The sequence below is a fragment of the Salvelinus fontinalis genome, chromosome 19, assembly GCF_029448725.1.
Source record: "Salvelinus fontinalis isolate EN_2023a chromosome 19, ASM2944872v1, whole genome shotgun sequence".
Classification (NCBI taxonomy): domain Eukaryota; kingdom Metazoa; phylum Chordata; class Actinopteri; order Salmoniformes; family Salmonidae; genus Salvelinus; species Salvelinus fontinalis.
Genome location: NC_074683.1, coordinates 13,084,377 through 13,102,694, shown reverse-complemented (window position 1 = coordinate 13,102,694; position 18,318 = coordinate 13,084,377). Strand labels below are relative to the sequence as shown.

The 18,318-nt window shown below is 42.1% G+C and overlaps 1 protein-coding gene across 5 annotated transcripts in view; it reads left to right on the top strand.

Moving 5' to 3' along the window:
- hdac4 (histone deacetylase 4) overlaps positions 1–18,318 on the top strand; it is a 236,352-nt gene that overhangs the window by 150,130 nt on the left and 67,904 nt on the right. For all 5 annotated transcript variants that reach the window (XM_055870842.1, XM_055870841.1, XM_055870840.1 and 2 more), the window contains 4 exons: positions 6,347–6,618; positions 8,160–8,310; positions 11,906–12,026; positions 16,521–16,639. In XM_055870842.1, coding sequence (XP_055726817.1) covers positions 6,347–6,618; positions 8,160–8,310; positions 11,906–12,026; positions 16,521–16,639 — 663 coding nt within the window. The remainder of the gene's footprint in view (positions 1–6,346; positions 6,619–8,159; positions 8,311–11,905; positions 12,027–16,520; positions 16,640–18,318) is intronic.

The window sequence follows — 18,318 nt, the reverse complement described above, 5'->3', positions numbered from 1 at the left end:
ATGAGCGTGGCAGACTATTCTTTTTTTGTACAATTTGATTTAAAAAAATGTAAAAACAATACAAAACATGCACATACAAACAACATCACACCTGCCCAGACCCACATGCTCCCACCCCCATCTCCAGCGCCCGCATCACTCTCCGCACCATTTTGTTCCTCTCCGTCGCCTCACGCACATTCAACATTTCGATAATAAAGCGTTTGACCTTTCCATTGTGTTAACAACAGAACATTGGTTGATTTTCAGTTTGTAAGTCTACTTTTTTCAAGATGATTGATGAGAAAAGTATCGTCCAACCCATCAGGTAACTTTTGCCAACTTTATAACTCTGCCCATAACTTTTGGAATTTATAACATTCCCAGAAGGCATGGATTATTGAGTCGTTGTTAGTGTTACACATAAGACATGACTCTGCCTCTGTAGAATTTGTGAATTTTGTCTCTTATAAAATAAATTATAGATGTTTTATACTGGATTAAGTGTAAATTAACTGCAATTGGTTAGTTATGTTCCAATATTGCCTCCATCTTGCGCCAATATCAGTTCTTTTTAAGTCTTGGTTTCAATAGTTTATATATATTATTTAAGAGATTGTCAGTTAGGCTATCTGCAAGGTTTTGTTTAGCTTACCTATCAAATGAGTATCCTTTTCTGGCTCAAATAGGATTCCTTCAAGATTTCTCCGAAATCCAAAAGATTTCAAATCGAAATGTCGTAAAATAAAACTTTTAAGTTGCATATATTTTAAAATATCTACATTGGTCACTCGAATCATGCTTTTTAAGGCTGTCATGGAAATACATTTATTTCCTATTACCAAGTAATTTACGGTTTCTATACCTTTAGTTTGTCATGTGGACCAATTATTTGGTGAATTCTGAAATGCTAATAAGAATTTTTCCATAGGGGTGTGTTTCTAGGGAGTGATATTGGTTCATGTAGAATACATTTCATTTTCTTCTATGTTATTATAGTGTTTTTAACTATGAAGTTGTTTATGTTCTTAGCTTTATCGTCTGAAAATAGACACATGAAAAGATTCTGGGGGTGAGCATGCACATCTTCTATGTACCCATTGTTCCTCTTCAGTGCATTTGGAAACTAATCAGAAACCGTCCTTTTCTCCACATTTTGTTATGTTACAGTCTTATTCGAAAATGGATTAAAAGCACCAAAAATCTTCATCACGTTAGAGTGGCCAGACGGAAGCAACTCCTCAGTTATAAGCAAATGAAAGCCAGCTTGGAGTTCGCCAAAAGGCACCTATGTAACGGCGGCCTTCCCTCTCTTCACTAGAAGAGGGGGTGAAACAGGGATCGGACCAACACGCAGCGTAGCCAGTGCTCAACATGTTTAATTAACAAAACTACTGTGAACACTAAACAAATACAAAATGACAAAAGTGGCAAACCGATACAGACCTATCTGGTGCAGCACACAGAGACAGGAAACAACCACCCACAATCCCCAACACAAAACAAGCCACCTATATATGATTCTCAATCAGGGACAACGATTGACAGCTGCCTCTGATTGAGAACCATATTAGGCTGGACACAGAAACAGACAAACTAGACACACAACATAGAATTCCCACCCAGCTCACGTCCTGACCAACACTAAACAAGCAAAACACATAAGAACTATGGTCAGGACGTGACAACCTAAAATACTCTCAGACCCATGATAAACAATATTTTTAGTGTTGTATTAACCTGAAATATGTTCTATTGTTTGTCTATTTTCAATAAACCCTGGTTGATTGGTCTGTATCAAGTCTGGTAAAACGTTCGCCATCCTATTGCGTATGAGCTTTATTATTATTTTATTGTCACAATTTATTAAACGTATGGGTCAGTAATCAGCAGGGGACTCTCCTGATATTGCTGCTATTAATATTACTGAAATAACAGTTTGACACATGGAACTAGGAAACACTGAATTGAGTGTTGTCATTTGTGTAAATAGGGGTTGCTGCTTTGTCCCAAAATGTTAAATAGAATTCAATGAGAAAGCTGTCCATTCCTGCTGCTTTTCTCCGTGCAACTGTTTTAACTGTCTAATATTTATTTTTGGGTTATTCTCTGTTTTTAGTGATTATTTATTGTCTGCTCATAATTGCTTCAGGGTTGTTGAGTCTATAAAGGCTGCAGGATCAGTCCCACTATTGTTTAATTCTGATTTATATCGATTTTCCTAAACTTTTTAAAGTCATTAATTACAACGTTGTTTCTAATTAATGCATCTGTATCTTTATCTTTTAGGCTTATAACTGTTTTGTTGTGTATTCGTTTTGTGAGGGCTGCGAGATGTTTACCAGGTTTATTTACCATTAAGTAGTATGCTTTATTTGAGTTCAACCTGTTGGCTCTCTTCAAAAGTAAAACATTAGATTTTCTTTTTTACCTTGTAAAGATTTTTTTTATGGACTTTTTCTAAGATAAACATTTAAGAAAAATAATCACTAACTCAAACTTAACTTTTCCCAAGTATGAGATCATTCCCCTAATGGTCAGCTTTTCTCTATCCTCTATGTCTACATTTGTAATGGTAAATGTTTTTATTTTTTCATTAAAGTATTTAATACATTTCTGATCTTGAAGATGCACTCTGTTCATTCTCCATATTCTGTTCTCTAAGTGTATTTTCTATTGGTGTAATTAGGCATGATACCAAGAATGATCCGATATCACTATATCATGATTTTTTTTAACCCAATTTTTTGTTGAGTGCACTTTTGGGGGGGAAAATGTAGTCAATTCTTGAATAGCTTTTCTTACTTTTAGAAATTATTTTTTTTACTACGTCTGTCAATATTATTGAATGTATGATTTTAGATTGCCTGTTCAAATAATAGTTCCTCTCAGAATTCCAGCTATATTAGATCAAATCCAATCTAAAAACACCAGATTTGACCCTGGTGGGATATACATTGAAATCAATGTGCATTTTTCATCAAGTAAGGTACAATTTAACTTTAGAAAATGGCCTTCTTGATCCGTGTGCTGGGATATAAGGGAAAATGTGTATTCTTATTTATCATGATGCCTACACCTCTGCTGGTGTTACAGTAGGTGTCAGCATAGGCCTCTCCAACCCAGCTTCGCTTTAAATATGACATTTCTCTTTTTTTAATGTAACTTTTGCAGGAAAATCACATCTGCTGACAATCTGTTTAAGTGTTCAGAACCATATGCTTTTTTCCCCATCAAGAAGCCCATGCACGTTTCTAGTAATACGTTGGATTTTGTTGGTCTGTACTTGTATAGAGTCAACGTTAACCTTGTCTGTTCTGTCGATTATTGAATAACCAGATAAAACATTTTAGCAGACATGTCGTATGAGGGCGGTGGGCATTCCATGGAATGGGAGAGTCATAGTGTGAATACATAGTTGTTGTATGCATTACATATATAGAGCATACCTTGTAATTTAAATGAACGTATAGTGGCTGGTGGGGTCTACTTGGGGAGAGTGGGTCCACAGAGTGGCTGAAGTGGAAGACTTCAGAGAAGTGTCTGATGCCCTCCCAGTCCCCCCATCACAATCCCTAGAGCCCCTCTCCACTCTCACCAATAACCACCATTGAATCTTAACTGTAATGACAAACAAGGAATAATAATAACATCAACATCCTCTCCTAATCTGTCCAGAACTCTTCACTTTTTACAGCAGGTTTGCAAGTAAAATAAATTATAATACAATTACATTATAGTATAGTTATATCCTTCCTTCTCCCTCTCTCAAGCCAACCCCCCACCCCCAACACAGTTTTCTCCCCCTCTTTACCCCACCCAAGCCACGCTTATCAGCCCCTCCCATCCTTGCCCTCCCGTTTATCCCAACCTCCCATCTTTTCCCACCCTCCCTTCTTCTCAGACACATGTAGCAACATTTATGTAATGTAAAAAACACAATTTCAGAAGTAGAGACTCAGAGCAAGAAAATGATATATCATACACTACAGTTGAGGAACACTGGAAAAGTCATTCTGCTCTGAAAGTTGATAAAGTTCTAACCCCAATTTTGAGAAAATAGCCCTTGAATGGTTTGGATTCACATTTGAGGCCATGTGCTAGACAGAGTGAGTACGGTAGTTTAGTAAACAACCAAAGATTTCAAGACTAAAGGCTGGTTTATACCACGTCTATCGACATGTCTGTAGACAGCTGTCGCGGTGACATCATGAACATTCTATTATCATCCGACATCAAGCTTGTTATTGTGTAATAATGTAATTATTATGTAAAAGTATAAAGGTCCAAAATAGCATAACTGGTGTATTTTAACACCATCTGTTTAAAAATGAATTTAGTATTTGTCAATCTAGCAAACCAGGCAACTAAAAGCAACTTTATAAACAATGTTTTAGTTCGTTTCTAGCTTGTTAGCTAGCTAGCTAATGTTAGGTTAGCTTGCTAGCTAGTTCAAATAATGACCATATCATATAGCTGACAGCGTTATAACTTTAGCTAATTTGTATTAATTATTACAGGAAAAGAAACTCACAACAAGATCATTATTTACAAGTTAAAGGCAAGCTAATTACTAAATTAAAGCTGGGCATTCTACCGGAGAATTTTAGAACTTGGACACTGTCTCTTTGGCCTAACTTTATATCCTAATTTGACTTTGGTGCAGGTCATGTTCTTCACATTACCGTTTCTGGTAAACACACACTATATGAAAATGTATTTTTCACATGCACAGGATGCAGAAGGTATAAACGGTATATTGAAATGGTTACTTGCGTAGTGAAGTCTTTTGTTTAGACAATGAACCACAATGAACCATAACTGAACATGACTTTCTTACAGAATTAGAAACGTATAATATCTGAAAATGTAGCTAGCTAGACTCTCTTACCCGAGTACATGGATGATCGCTTCTCCCTCTCTGTCACGGATGCCATGGTTTCCCTCAGTTTGAAGATGTAATCCAGAGACAGGTGTTTTATAACAGCCTTCTGTGTGTTCTCTTTTCGACTCCCTCCGCATATTTGCAATCAAATGCCAGAATTTTCTCTATCTCCTTATCTATCATTCTCTGCTTCCACCTGATATTCCACTGATTTCAAAAATCGGTCTTCCAGAAAGTGGAAAGCATCTTTCAAAAAATCCACGTGAGCAGCTCATCTTATAGACAGAAGCCTGCTACATGGCAGACCAATCCGAACTCATCTCTCAGCATGTCCAGCCCATCCATTATCTCAGGCAATCATGGCTAGCGGGAAGGTTCCTGGCTTTTTCCGTGACTAAACCAACTAGGCTCGTAATTTAACAATTCTGTATTTACAGATGGTATACAAGTTTTTTTATCATGGCACATGAAAGCATTTTGAGAAAAATAAATGTTTACATTTAAATGCCTCTCCTGTGAAGTAGTGACACGCGAGACACACCTAGTTTCCTGAAAGGAGTCATATATGTCGTCTTTTGTATTGTCTTTTCACTGTCCATGTAGCTTATTGGCATCGGCTACTTCTATCGTTACTTCCTAAAGAAGACAGTTACTTGGGGACAGTAGAGTTTAGATTTAATAAGGGGGAGGGGGAAAGAAGATTTGGCTGTCTATTCTGTGCTCTGCATTGATAAACTCTGTGACCTTTCTGAGGGGGACCTCATTTGTTAGTCCCTAATCCCCATCCGTACTCCTCTTCTAGCCAGGGTCATTGTAGTCCTGTTCTTTTCCCTTGAACTCGTGGCATTGAGATTAGTGCCCTGCTGTGAGCTGACACAGTGGAAATGAGTGGGGATCCTTTTTGGGATACACACGGACAGAGAAGCACACACAGAAACACAAACACACACAAATACACACACCCCTCCTCTTGCTCTTCGTGAGCATACTTCACCCTTTCATCTATTCCCAGTCCACACATATGGTGGCAATGCTTGCACATACACACATAGTAGTTGCTCTCAGTGGTTTTGTCCTTTTGTTTGCAGCCTTCCGTCACTCCCAACATCACAAAACTCCTATTGTGGTACATTGGCACCACACTCAGCGTGTTGGTGTACCCTAGTGTGTCAAAACTGCCATAGTTAAACTAGCATCCGTGCCGTGTAGTCCCAGAATGAAGACTCGTTAGCCTTTCGGGTGTCTATTCTATGAGTCATTCAATGTCATTGAATGGGCTACCATAGGACCTGCAATTACTTGTGTGTGTGTGTGTGTGTGTGTGTGTGTGTGTGTGTGTGTGTGTGTGTGTGTGTGTGTGTGTGTGTGAGAAAGAGCCTTGGGAAAGACTATCCTTTCTCTTTTGATTGAACCCTACATCATAAAGGAACAACAACCATGAAAAATCAGTCAGTAACCCATTCTCTCTCTGCCTCTCCCCAGTCGACGTGAGAGCGGCACTGCCCATGCAGGTGCCCCCGGCCGCCATCCCCATGGACCTGCGCATGGACCAGCCCTTTGGCCTGGCACCGCGACCAGACGACCAGTGCCACCAAGGACAAGTCCCAGGTCTTCGGGAGCAGCAGCTGCAGCAGGAGCTGTTGGCCCTCAAACACAAACAGCAGATCCAGAGACAGCTGCTCATCGCCGAGTTCCAGCGGCAACATGAACAGCTCTCACGACAGCATGAGGTCCAGCTACAGGAGCATGTTAAGGTGTGTTTGTCCCGCCCCCCCTCCCCGACACCCTGCTCTTCCACCTCCCTCCATTGCCTTTGCTCGAGGGCATTCTGACTCAACAGATTGTCAATGTGCTGTTTTAAGGACAGAGAGAATGGGTGTAGGAGAGGACATGCCTGTACGTGTGTGTGTGTGTGTGTGTGTGTGTGTGTGTGTGTGTGTGTGTGTGTGTGTGTGTGTGTGTGTGTGTGTGTGTGTGTGTGTGTGTGTGTGTGTGTGTGTGTGTGTGTGTGTGTGTGTGTGTGTGTGTGTGTGTGTGTGTGTGTGTTGGATGTAACTGGATCCGCCGGTTGTGTTGGGTTGCTTTTCAAATCTCCAGTCCTTGAGAAACTGTGTACTGGCTCATACATGTGTGTGACAACAAGAGAAACATTTCGCTCTGCAAACAGGCCGCAGCTTCAGCCAATGGGAGCGAGGCAACCTAGGCTAAAAATAACTCTGTCGGAAAGCTCCAGTCGACACATCACTAGCTCTGCATTATGCCTTGACAGCTTGCTGACTGTATTCTATTCTGCTCCCTTCCAGTCAACACCCACCTGTACCACTGTCCATAGTGAGGCTTTTATCATTCAGTCATTTAGGCATTTAGTCTCACTCTTGCTGACTTCCGTTCTTGAGAAGAAATTCAAATAATCTGTTTCCAAGCTATGAAATCTGTAGGGGATGCTAGCTGTTGGAATTGAGTGATATTGACGTCAGCCATTGGTTTTAGATTGTCTAATACATGCATATTTGCCATTGAAAGGAAGTGTGTCAGAGTGTGTGTTCAAGCGTGTGCTTTTTGTTTGTCTGATATCACCTTATATAGATCATCTGTGACCATGTCTCTCTCTCCCTTCCATTCCTCTCCCTCTCCCCATCTCCCTCCCTTTTAGTCTCCCTTCTCCTCTCCCCCCACGTCCCTCCATCCCTCTCCCTCTACTCCATCAGCAGGCGGTTGTACCGCCCTTGTAGTAAAGTTGTGGTAACGTTGTGTTGCAGCACCTCCTGGCCCTGAAGCATCAGCAGGTGGTTGTACCACCCTTGTAGTAACGTTGTGGTAACGTTGTGTTGCAGGACCTCCTGGCCCTGAAGCATCAGCAGGTGGTTGTACCGCCCTTGTAGTAACGTTGTGGTAACGTTGTGTTGCAGCACCTCCTGGCCCTGAAGCATCAGCAGGTGGTTGTACCGCCCTTGTAGTAACGTTGTGGTAACGTTGTGTTGCAGCACCTCCTGGCCCTGAAGCATCAGCAGGTGGTTGTACTGCCCTTGTAGTAACGTTGTGGTAACGTTGTGTTGCAGCACCTCCTGGCCCTGAAGCATCAGCAGGTGGTTGTACTGCCCTTGTAGTAAAGTTGTGGTAACGTTGTGTTGCAGCACCTCCTGGCCCTGAAGCATCAGCAGGTGGTTGTACTGCCCTTGTAGTAAAGTTGTGGTAACGTTGTGTTGCAGCACCTCCTGGCCCTGAAGCATCAGCAGGTGGTTGTACCACCCTTGTAGTAATGTTGTGGTACCGTTGTGGTAACATTGTGTTGCAGCACCAGCAGGACCTCCTGGCTCTGAAGCATCAGCAGGAGCTGCTGGAGCACCAGAGGAAGATGGAGAGACACCGCCAAGAGCAGGAGATGGAGAAGCAGCAGAGGGAGCAGAAACTCCTACTGCTCAAGAACAAGGAGCGTGGCCAGGAGAGTGAGTTGCTCCGAATTACATCATTTATATAATGGGGCTAACGTTACGTTGTCATATAATGGGGCCAATGCTACATTACTACGTTGTGGCCAACTCTATATTATCATATAGTGTGGCCAATTCTGCATCATCTCTTTGTGGTTAACACTAGGGATGTGACAAAGGGAGAAAAAAATGTTAATGAATTATACAGCAATTTTTATAAATATTTTTTCCCATTAAAAAGATAAGAGCATTTGTGACTGACCGCCTTGATTCAGTCTTAAGTAGAAACATTTGAAATGGTTGTTTTTTACATTGGATAAAAGCGGAGACACAGAGCTACAAAATGGTATATCATACACTGCATTTGAGGAACAATGGGGAAGTAATTCTGCTTTGAAAGGTGATAAACCTGTAATCTCACTTTTGAGAAAATGACCTTTGAATGTTTTGGTACCAACAGGAGAGCTTTTCTTTGTCTCCACCCATTCAGCATCATTCACACCCTCTTAAGCTTTAGCCCCACCCATCTCTTTAAGGGTTGATCTGAGCTCACTGAACATACATTTTCTCCCCCTTTATGATGTTAGTAGTAGGTTTGTGATAACTGCACTGTGATAAAAAATTTGTGGAAGTTTTTCAGTTAACGTTGCAATTTCGTTTAAAAGTTTTAACGTTTAAACATTCACACCCCAAGCTAACATTACATTATCACCTTGTGGCTAAATCATATGCTGTGGTTATCTTGACATTATCATATACCATGGACAATGCTACTTTCATCACATTGTGGCTAAAGAGTATTATCATTGTGGCTAACACAGCAGTATCATGGCTGATGCTACATCACCATAGTATTAGTGGGACAGTGTTAGCATTAGCATCAGTGATGGTGCAGTATGAGAGTATGAGAGCAGGAGTTGGGTAAATAGCAGTAAATCCTCTTAACCTCTCTGCGCTACGGATCCCTTTAGCGGGATCATTTTCCTAAACAACCACTGAATTGCAGGGTGCAAAATATTACTAAAAATATCATGCAATCACAAGTGAAATATACCAAAACACAGCTTAGCTTGTTGTTAATCCACCTATCGTGTCAGATTTTGACAATATGCTTTACAGCGAAAGCAATCCAAGCTTTTGTGAGTGTATCAATCAATGCTAGAACAGCTAGCCCCAAATTAGCATGGTCACGAAAGTCAGAAAAGCAATAAAATGAATCGCTTACCTTTGATAATCTTCGGATGTTTGCACTCACGAGACTCCCAGTTACACAATAAATGTTCTTTTTGTTCAATAAATATTACTTTTTATTTAAAAAAAAACGCCATTTGGGTTGCGCGTTATATTCAGAAAACTACAGCCTCGTTCCATTCGACGAAAATTCCAAAAAGTATCCGTAATGTTCATAGAAACATGTCAAATGTTTTTTATAATCAATCCTCAGGTTGTTTTTAACATACATGATCGATAATATTTCAACCGGACCGTAACCTATTCAATAAAAGAGAGAAAGAAAATGGAGAGCTACCCCTCTCGCTCGCAGGAACTAATCAAAGGACACCTGACTAGTTTTGAAAAATCTCGCTAATTTTTTCAAAATAAAAGCCTGAAACTATGTCTAAAGCCTGGTCACAGCCTGAGGAAGCCATTGGAAAAGGAATTTTGTTGATGATACCCCTTTAAATGGTAGAAAGATGGGAAATGAAACACAGATAAAAAAGATAATGTAAAAAATCACTTCCGGGTTAGATTTCCTCAGGTTTTCGCCTGCAAAATCAGTTTTGTTATTCTCGACAATATTTTGACAGTTTTGGAAACTTTGGAGTGTTTTCTATCCTAATCTGTAAATTATATGCATATTCTACAATCTGGACTTGAGAAATAGTCCGTTTACCTTGGGAACGTTATTTAAAAAAATAAAAATAATAATAATAATAATCTGACCCCTAGCGTCAAGAAGTTAAAGCTGCCCAGCAAATGTTTTTTTGATTTTTTACTTACGTTTTACCCAACCTCTTGTAAAACAGTACAGCACACTCTCCAAAGATTAAAGCTCCCCAAACGTTCTCCTAACACTAGCTCGGACGTTGGAACCGCCCTCCCCAAAACAGTTTCAGATGTAAATGTCACAACTTTTCAAGCACAAGGAGTCAGGGCAGCCCGACCCAACACCTCACTGCTTCACTATCAGAACCAAAGCAGCCATTTTGGGGAAAACTCAGCCATATTGGCACCAAGTGTTTCTTTGTATGTGCTTTGGTGCCAAGATGGCGTCCGTGAAACGCTACATCTCAAACTGTGTTTTCCTGTAATCTGTATATGTACGGCGCTAGGCTTGCATCTAGAGTAACACTGGATGGTAAACAGCGGGCGCTTTGTTAAGTGCTGCAGTAAATTGCCTCCAAGGCAGTCTCATAAAAGCCTATTTGCCTCATTGGCAAGGCGTACAAATTGAGATGTCAGCACTTAGGTCCCGCAATGTGATTTAAAATGCGTCTATATTAGCAGTCATCATATTCTCCTATGTACCACCCCCCTCCCCCCCTGCACTGCTTCACCGCTTGACACGTTAGTCACTTGTTGCCAGCTCCGTCTTCTTTCACTAATTGTGTGTTTCTCTTTGACACTTTTACAGAAGTACTGTATGCACACACACACACAGAAACACTTCCCTTGCTCTCTCTTTTTACTCTCGTTCTTTTTCTCTCCCTCTCTTACCTTTCTTTCCATTTCTCTCTCTCCGTCTCTCTCTCCCTGTGTGGAGGCTCCCCTCGGGGATGTGTTGACTGTGTTGGCGAGGTGGTAATTGAAGAGAGCGCTGTGAAAAAACGCACCTTGTGATGCCTTGTTTGAAGTAAAGAAAAAAGACATGAAATATTTTTTGCCAATTTAACTGCCACTGTCTCGGTGGAATTCCCACAAAAGCGTGCGTTTTCCCTTCTAGGGAAACTCTGTGTAACTCTATGCTCCCACAGACTTCAATTATGTTCAGTCACGCTTTCAGGCTACAAAGATCAGCTGGGAAGATCACATCCATTCTAGTATCTCACTCAGAATGATCCTGTTGTCGTCTCGATTCTGTTCCCTCGTTAGATTCAGTTCCCTATTCGTTACTTCGCCACCATGGCCTATTTATTGCCTCCCTTATCTTACCTCATTTGCACTCACTGTATATAGACTTTTTATTTTATTTTATTCTACTGTGTTATTGACTATGTTTTGTTTATTCCATGTGTAACTGTGTTGTTGTATGTGTCGAACTGCTTTGCCTTATTTTGGCCAGGTCGTAAGTTGCAAATGTGATGCCATACATAATGTAATATCATAAAGATGTTGTGAAGATCTATCTTCAAGTTTAATCCAAAGCCAGGAGGAATTAGCCTCATACTACCACACTGATCTTGCGAGTTTATAGAAATGATTTTGCTACAGTACAAGGATATCAGTGCAGCGATCAGGCTGGTTCTACAAGGCTAAGGAGGAACCATATTTGTTAGAAGGAAACAGAATGACACGTGTTCCTCCAGGCTGTTTTGAAGGTGGTATTTGTAGTCCACGTCCTGTAAATGTTGTAGTCCCTAACCCTTGGCTTCTCGATCATCTCTCCCAGGTGCGGTGGCCAGCACGGAGGTCAAGATGCGGCTGCAGGAGTTTGTCCTGAACAAGAAGAAAGCCCTGGCTCAGCGCAGCCTCAACCACTGCATGAACCCTGACCCCCGCTACTGGTACGGGTGAGTATCACATACACACCCCACATCCTTACCCAACCATAGGATAAGCCTTACTTGATTATGGTGGCACCATTCTGATGCCGAATGATGGCATGCCGTTGATCTTTGTTCTTCATGGACGCTGCAAAGCCTTATAACCCAAAAGTCACCTCTATCCTCTGTCTACCCCCTATGTGTTTCTGTAGATCTTAACGGATATGATATGTTCAGTGGCGATTTAGCATGTACATCTTGGTGGGGCAAACTCACCCCAAAAATGTTTTATGCATGCCAGCAATGCCACAACACTAAACAATAGATGAATTGTACTATAATGGTGACAAACGGTGCCCACAAACTTAGGGCCTACATAAAGCTGTCCCAACAGCAGAGTAACAACAGCAGTCCCAACACCTTACCACCTGGCTATCAGCGGAGCCTTGTCTGGCAGCGAAACAGTTCATTCAGCTTCATTTACTGCCTTTTAAAAAAACATAGCTGATCTGTCTGACTTGCTTAAACAAATGTGGTTTCTACTGACAATTGAGATGTACAAACTATGGCATAAGGGGACGACAAGCGGATAAGAGGCAATCCGTCATTTCGATTAAGACGTTAATGAGCACGATAGGACGGACTTAGTCAATATAACTTATTTGTTCAACACTTTTGGAATGTACAGCGACAGAGTTCAGAACATGGGCCATTCTTACAGTATTCTCCTTGTACAGCAAGTCAGAACCGTAGGATAAATAAAGGGGGCATATAAGCAGACAATGAAAGCTCTTACAATATTCAATGATGACATTTCTCTAAAACAGGTTATAGGCTACATGTGCACCACCAAGTCAAAACAATAGGCTAAATTATGAGAGGAAAATGAACCAAATTAGTAGCACATGGGCTACTAACAGCTTACTACACAACATACACTTAATATTTCTTTCTTAGCTACAGTATACATATCTCCCTGGCATATTGCATCATTTATGCAGCAGCATACAATACATTTGTGGACTCACCTTGTTGTGCTGTGCTCACTTGAACAGGAAGGTGGCGCGGCGGTCCTTCGTGGGAAAAACTTTTCATCAAACCATGTCATCAAAGTCTGTCATTCTCTGGATTTATGCTACTTTCAAGAAAACTGGGACCTCTGAAAAAAACTACTTATTTTCCCAGTCAGAGCTTTTTTTCTTCTGAGTTCCCAGTTGTCTTGAACTCACTGAAGTCTGAGATTTCCCAGTTCTGAGCTTCCAGTTGTTTTGAACGTGGAAGAAGTCATGATGGATTGACAGCATGGCCAATGTTGAATGTTTATCCTTTTAAGCCCACTCCGCTAAATTGCAGGCTAGTGATTGCTTTGCAATGCTTGCAGTTAGCCACTGATTCCTTCCAAACCACTCATTGTTGAATTTGCAATTTTCAACTTGTTGTGTAATTTTTATGTCCAATAGCCGATGAGCACCGATACGTTTTATGTATAATTTCTCTTCATTATTTCTGTTCATATGACAAAGTTTGAGAAGGATTTGCTAGTAGATTGTCGACTTGATTCATGATGATGACTTATAGCTTGCTACCTAAGATTTTGAAAGTATGAGTCCAATCAAAGCTACGGTAGATATAAAGTGATTTGACGTCATTTTATCTGTGGCCAATGACCTTGAGCCTTCTTGGATGGGCACTTCTAATGTAACTCTATGGCAGCACCCAAGTGGGTTGAATTTTCGATTTCTTCCCATAGATTTTGCGAGCCAATCACAGTCCAACTAGAGAACATTACCAACCCCTGCGCTCTGTATTTTCCACTGGCTGCCCCACCACCACAGAAAGCACTGTGCTAGGCTGAAACACCTGCAAAAGAGACCATGTTTGTATGGAGGCTTTATTAACTCAATGATTATTTTGATTTTTTTTCGTCTTCTTTTTTACATTGTTTGCAAACTGATATGTGACACGTATTAATGCCAAAATAACATGCAAAACAGGCACACACAAAAAAATCTAAAAATTAATAAAAGTTAGCTAAACAGTTGGGGCTCTGCCCCACCTGCCCTGAATGACGGGTCGCCACTGGATAAGTATAAGCAATATGGTAATAGCTCCATCTTGCATCGGAAACTATAGAATTTCGCCATATTGCTTGCAGCTTAAGCAATCCTGTCAGATCTACACAAGTGTACAAGAGGTAAGAGCTAAGGGTCTATTTAGGATTAGGTTCTACAGTCTGTGCCACTGACCGAATCTACTATTCAGGACCAAATTCTGACTTGTGTGCGTGACTGGGTGCCTTCACCCGAGTTGAATATTTAGTGCTTTTCTCATTAGACTTTTAGAATCTTTAAAGTCTATTCTGTATTTTTATTTTTAACCCATCTACTTGTTTGAATTGAAGTACATTGTTGAAGGAATGAGGTTCTGTACAAAGTCGTGGGCTCCTGTTTGTAGTTTGTGATTGACAGTTTCCTGTCTTTAAGTAGTTGGTGCATTTGAAGAGAGGGAAGAGAAGAGAGGATGCCACCTCTCCGCTCTGTAAATATTTGAACACTACGTTTTTCTCAGGCAAAAGATAAGGCGGTGAATGGGAAACGACAGGAAAGGACTCATTTCCTCTCTCTCTCACTCTCCTTATCTCTCTTGCTCTCTTGTTCTGTCTCCTTCACGCTCTGCCTCCCTCTGCAGTATGTCTATCCTGGATTTTGCACCCTATCCTTCTCTCCCTCCATCCTCTTTCTCTCCCTGGTCCCTCACGCTCTCTCTCTCTACCTCTGCTCTCTCTCTCCCCCATTTTTTTGTCTTGCTGCCCTCCCCCCTCTTTCCTCATCCATCGGCCATACCTCTCCATCCAAACTCTCTCAGCCCTCCCTCCTCTCTCCCCTCCTCTCTCTCTGCTCTCTCACCTGTCCTCACACAGACGCCTAACCCATCTCCCGGCACCTCGGCTGTCGCCCTCTGATAAGGGGGAATGAGAGGGGGCACAGAAAGGGCTTTCAGAGGCAACACCTGATGAATATTAACACACCGGCACCACACTTTCTCTCTCTCTCTCTGTTTCTCTATCTCTCACTCCCCCTCTCTTTTGTTCCACCTCCCTCTTTCTCTCTCTTGCTCTTGCTCTTTCTCTCTCTCAACCTTTCCTCCATGCACTGCTGCACCTTTTCATGAGGCGAGATCTGTGGATCAGGAGATGGAAAACTGACTCTCAATTTCTCTCTCTTTCTTTCTTTCCTTAACTCTGAGAGTGGGAGGGGTTGGGGGTGTTCATAGACTTGTCCCTAACGCATTTGATGGTGTGTGTGTGTGTGTGTGTGTGTGTGTTTGTGCTGGTTTGTGGTAGGCTTCTGTTTTTCCATAGGTTGATGAGTGTGTTTTTGTGAAAAATTGTTCTCTGTCAGCCACGGCCTAAGTTTTGACACCAGTAGTCACGGTTAAGTCCTTGAGAGGACAGCGTGGAGAGAAGTTTATTTCCCCATTGGTGTCTTCCTTGTCAAAGCTATGTGTAAGGGAGGCTGTGGCTAGTCCAATCAATGGTCAGCGCCATCCAGTGCCGACATCTGCTCTTCCCATCAACAACTATGAAGCCCCGCCCATTTTATTGATGAATGACACGTTCTCTATTGATTTAGCTAAGATATGACTTTCACTTGACGGTTTTACAGGAATTTTACATTATTTTGTTTACTCTTTACTTGTTTGCTACCCACCTACCGTAAAAATCAGCATTCACATAAATCAATAGTAGCCACATAAAATGGAAAACGGACACAGAGACAGACAGGTACACACACTTTTTTAATGGTAGCTTAGGATAGATGGATACTCAGTAGCAGACAGACAGACAGGCAGACAGATACCTGATGCCTGTTTCTCCCTCACACTTCTGAAGCCACATCAACTGGCACGGACCATTGTTACCCAGTCAGAGAGACTGGCACAGACAGACGGGCAACGTCAGCAGATCGTACACACACTAGCAGGTCCATGCAGCAGTAGTAGCTTTTATGGCTCCGTCAGATCTCTTTCCACTTATTGCCCTGTCGGAGCAGGTTTGTTTACAAACACAGGGTGCCGCACCACTTCAGGCTCGGCACGTGCATTGTGGGTAATCTGAGATGGCATGCAAAGTGCCGGGCCATAAATAAAAAGGTCTGCCTGAGAGCAGGTTCCGTCTGGTGGGAAGGGAACAGAGAATCCTGTGTTTGTGGTAACGCTCATCCGTGTATGTGTGTGTGACTTTCAATAATGGGCGCATTGTGCCTTGATGCTTCTCGAAGAGCAGATTTTACGATGACAAGAAATAATTGAACAGCTGAATTTCGATTTTTCAACATCTTATTACATGTTGATGATTATCCGTCATACTGTGTACAATTGTTAAATGTATTTATCGACAATGGGGAATTATCTTACTTCAAATTACCAGACGTCCTCTGCCTCAGAAGTCAGGTCGACCTTTGCTCCTTTTGAAGGAGCCAAATGAAATACTGTAAATGTGTATTTGTCTCCCCTCTGTAGGAAGACGCAGCACAGCTCCCTGGACCAGAGCTCCCCTCCCCAGACAGGGATGTCCCCTTACAGCCACGCCATCCTGGGGATGTACGACCCCAAAGACGACTTTCCTCTCCGCAAGACAGGTAGGCCTCCGTCACCTGACCCCTGATCGCTTTTCACTTCGGAGTCAACTATCGCTGTTTTTTTTTGTTGCTTTCACTTGGCTGTGTTTGAATATATAAAATAAAAAAAGCTCTTCCCTTTCTAACTTCTTCTTTCCACACAGTAACTCATCTAAAAGTGTGTTCGCTAAAGTCATAGTGGCTAGTTAATAGCGATATGGTGACGGGATCAGCAAGAGGAAATGGGTCCAAAATATTGAGACATCAAAAAAATGTACAGTAGACGTAGCCAACTGTGTTACCTTGTGCCAGTTGCCATGGGTGACACAACTGTTGACACCAGTGACGCACTGCAGGCCAATTTCCCCCTAGTTCCCTGCGGCTTTTGCTTCGGGATCATTAGCAGTGTTGTGTGTAGAGCATTGTAGTGTTGGGGCAGATAATATATGACAGTGGGGTAGATTATCAATCCACGTTACTACTACGTTTCACCTATGATCTTTGACATTCAAGAGCTCATTCGTGACCTTATAAGGAGAGTATTTCAGCATTTCTGCTGTGTTCCTTTTCTTATTACCATTCTATATTTATAAAGGTTCCCGTTGTTAAGGGGATATATTTTTATTGAAGAAAGACATGGATCAAGAGTCCAGTAGGGTTTTATAAATCATCACCAACATGAGAACACTGTTGACATGAGAATCACAAGAAAACGAAAAGGCTGTCTATGGAACACACAGAGTCTGATACCACAGCAGCACTGGTTGGAGATTTCCTGTTTCAAAGCCTTTGAGAAACTCTTGGTTGTCCCCTGCCTGTAATGTGGGGTCTAGGCGGTGATTATTCACTCGGCGTCTGCGCTCGTTTGGCCGCGTCTGTCCCGGCTCGCCCAGCTGGAGATCAACCTCTGTGTGCTCTGGGCTGCCGACAGCCCTGCCGCCTGTGGGGATGTGGACAGGAATGCATTATCCTGCGGTGTAATCGTTAGTGCAACTAAAACCAGTTTTTCTATTGGACAAACTCAGGTAGGTCGCTCCCCATTTTGTTTCCGTTTGCTTCCGTTTTAAGAAACGCTTTGCAACAGAATCGGCGTAAATAAGCACCCCTGGCGACGAGCGGGAACGTCGTGACAGAAACGGGAGAGGGCCAAGGACTGGAAATGTTTTAAGATTAGCTACTGTGTGCTACCTTGTGCTGTTCACTCAGGGAGAACTGCTGTACATCCACATTTGAGGTGTTTTATTTGACTCCACAGGTAATTTGTGATTAGCACGTAGCAGCTCAGGTACCAGGCTTGTAATATATGTTAGGTAAAGGTGTACATTACAACCATATGCATACTCCACATATTTCACCCCCCCCCCCTCTTTTCCTAATGAATCTCCTCATATCACCGAGTGTAGTCGGGTTGTACTTTACACTCCCTGCCCGTCCAGTCCCATCACGCACACTCTCCAACACCGTCTTCTCCAAACCGCCACCCCAGGCCACACCACCACCATCTCTTTCCTAGCCAGCCATTGAAACCTCATTGCCCTCTGCATGTTATTTAAACCACTCACAGCTGTTATTAAACCACTCACAGCTGTTATTAAACCACTCACGGGTGAAGACAGCGGCGTGTGTCATTTCCCCTTTTGCGACGCTACTTCTCTCCGCTCCGCCGGCGGAGGCTGCAAATGTTTTATGCCGTCTTATCG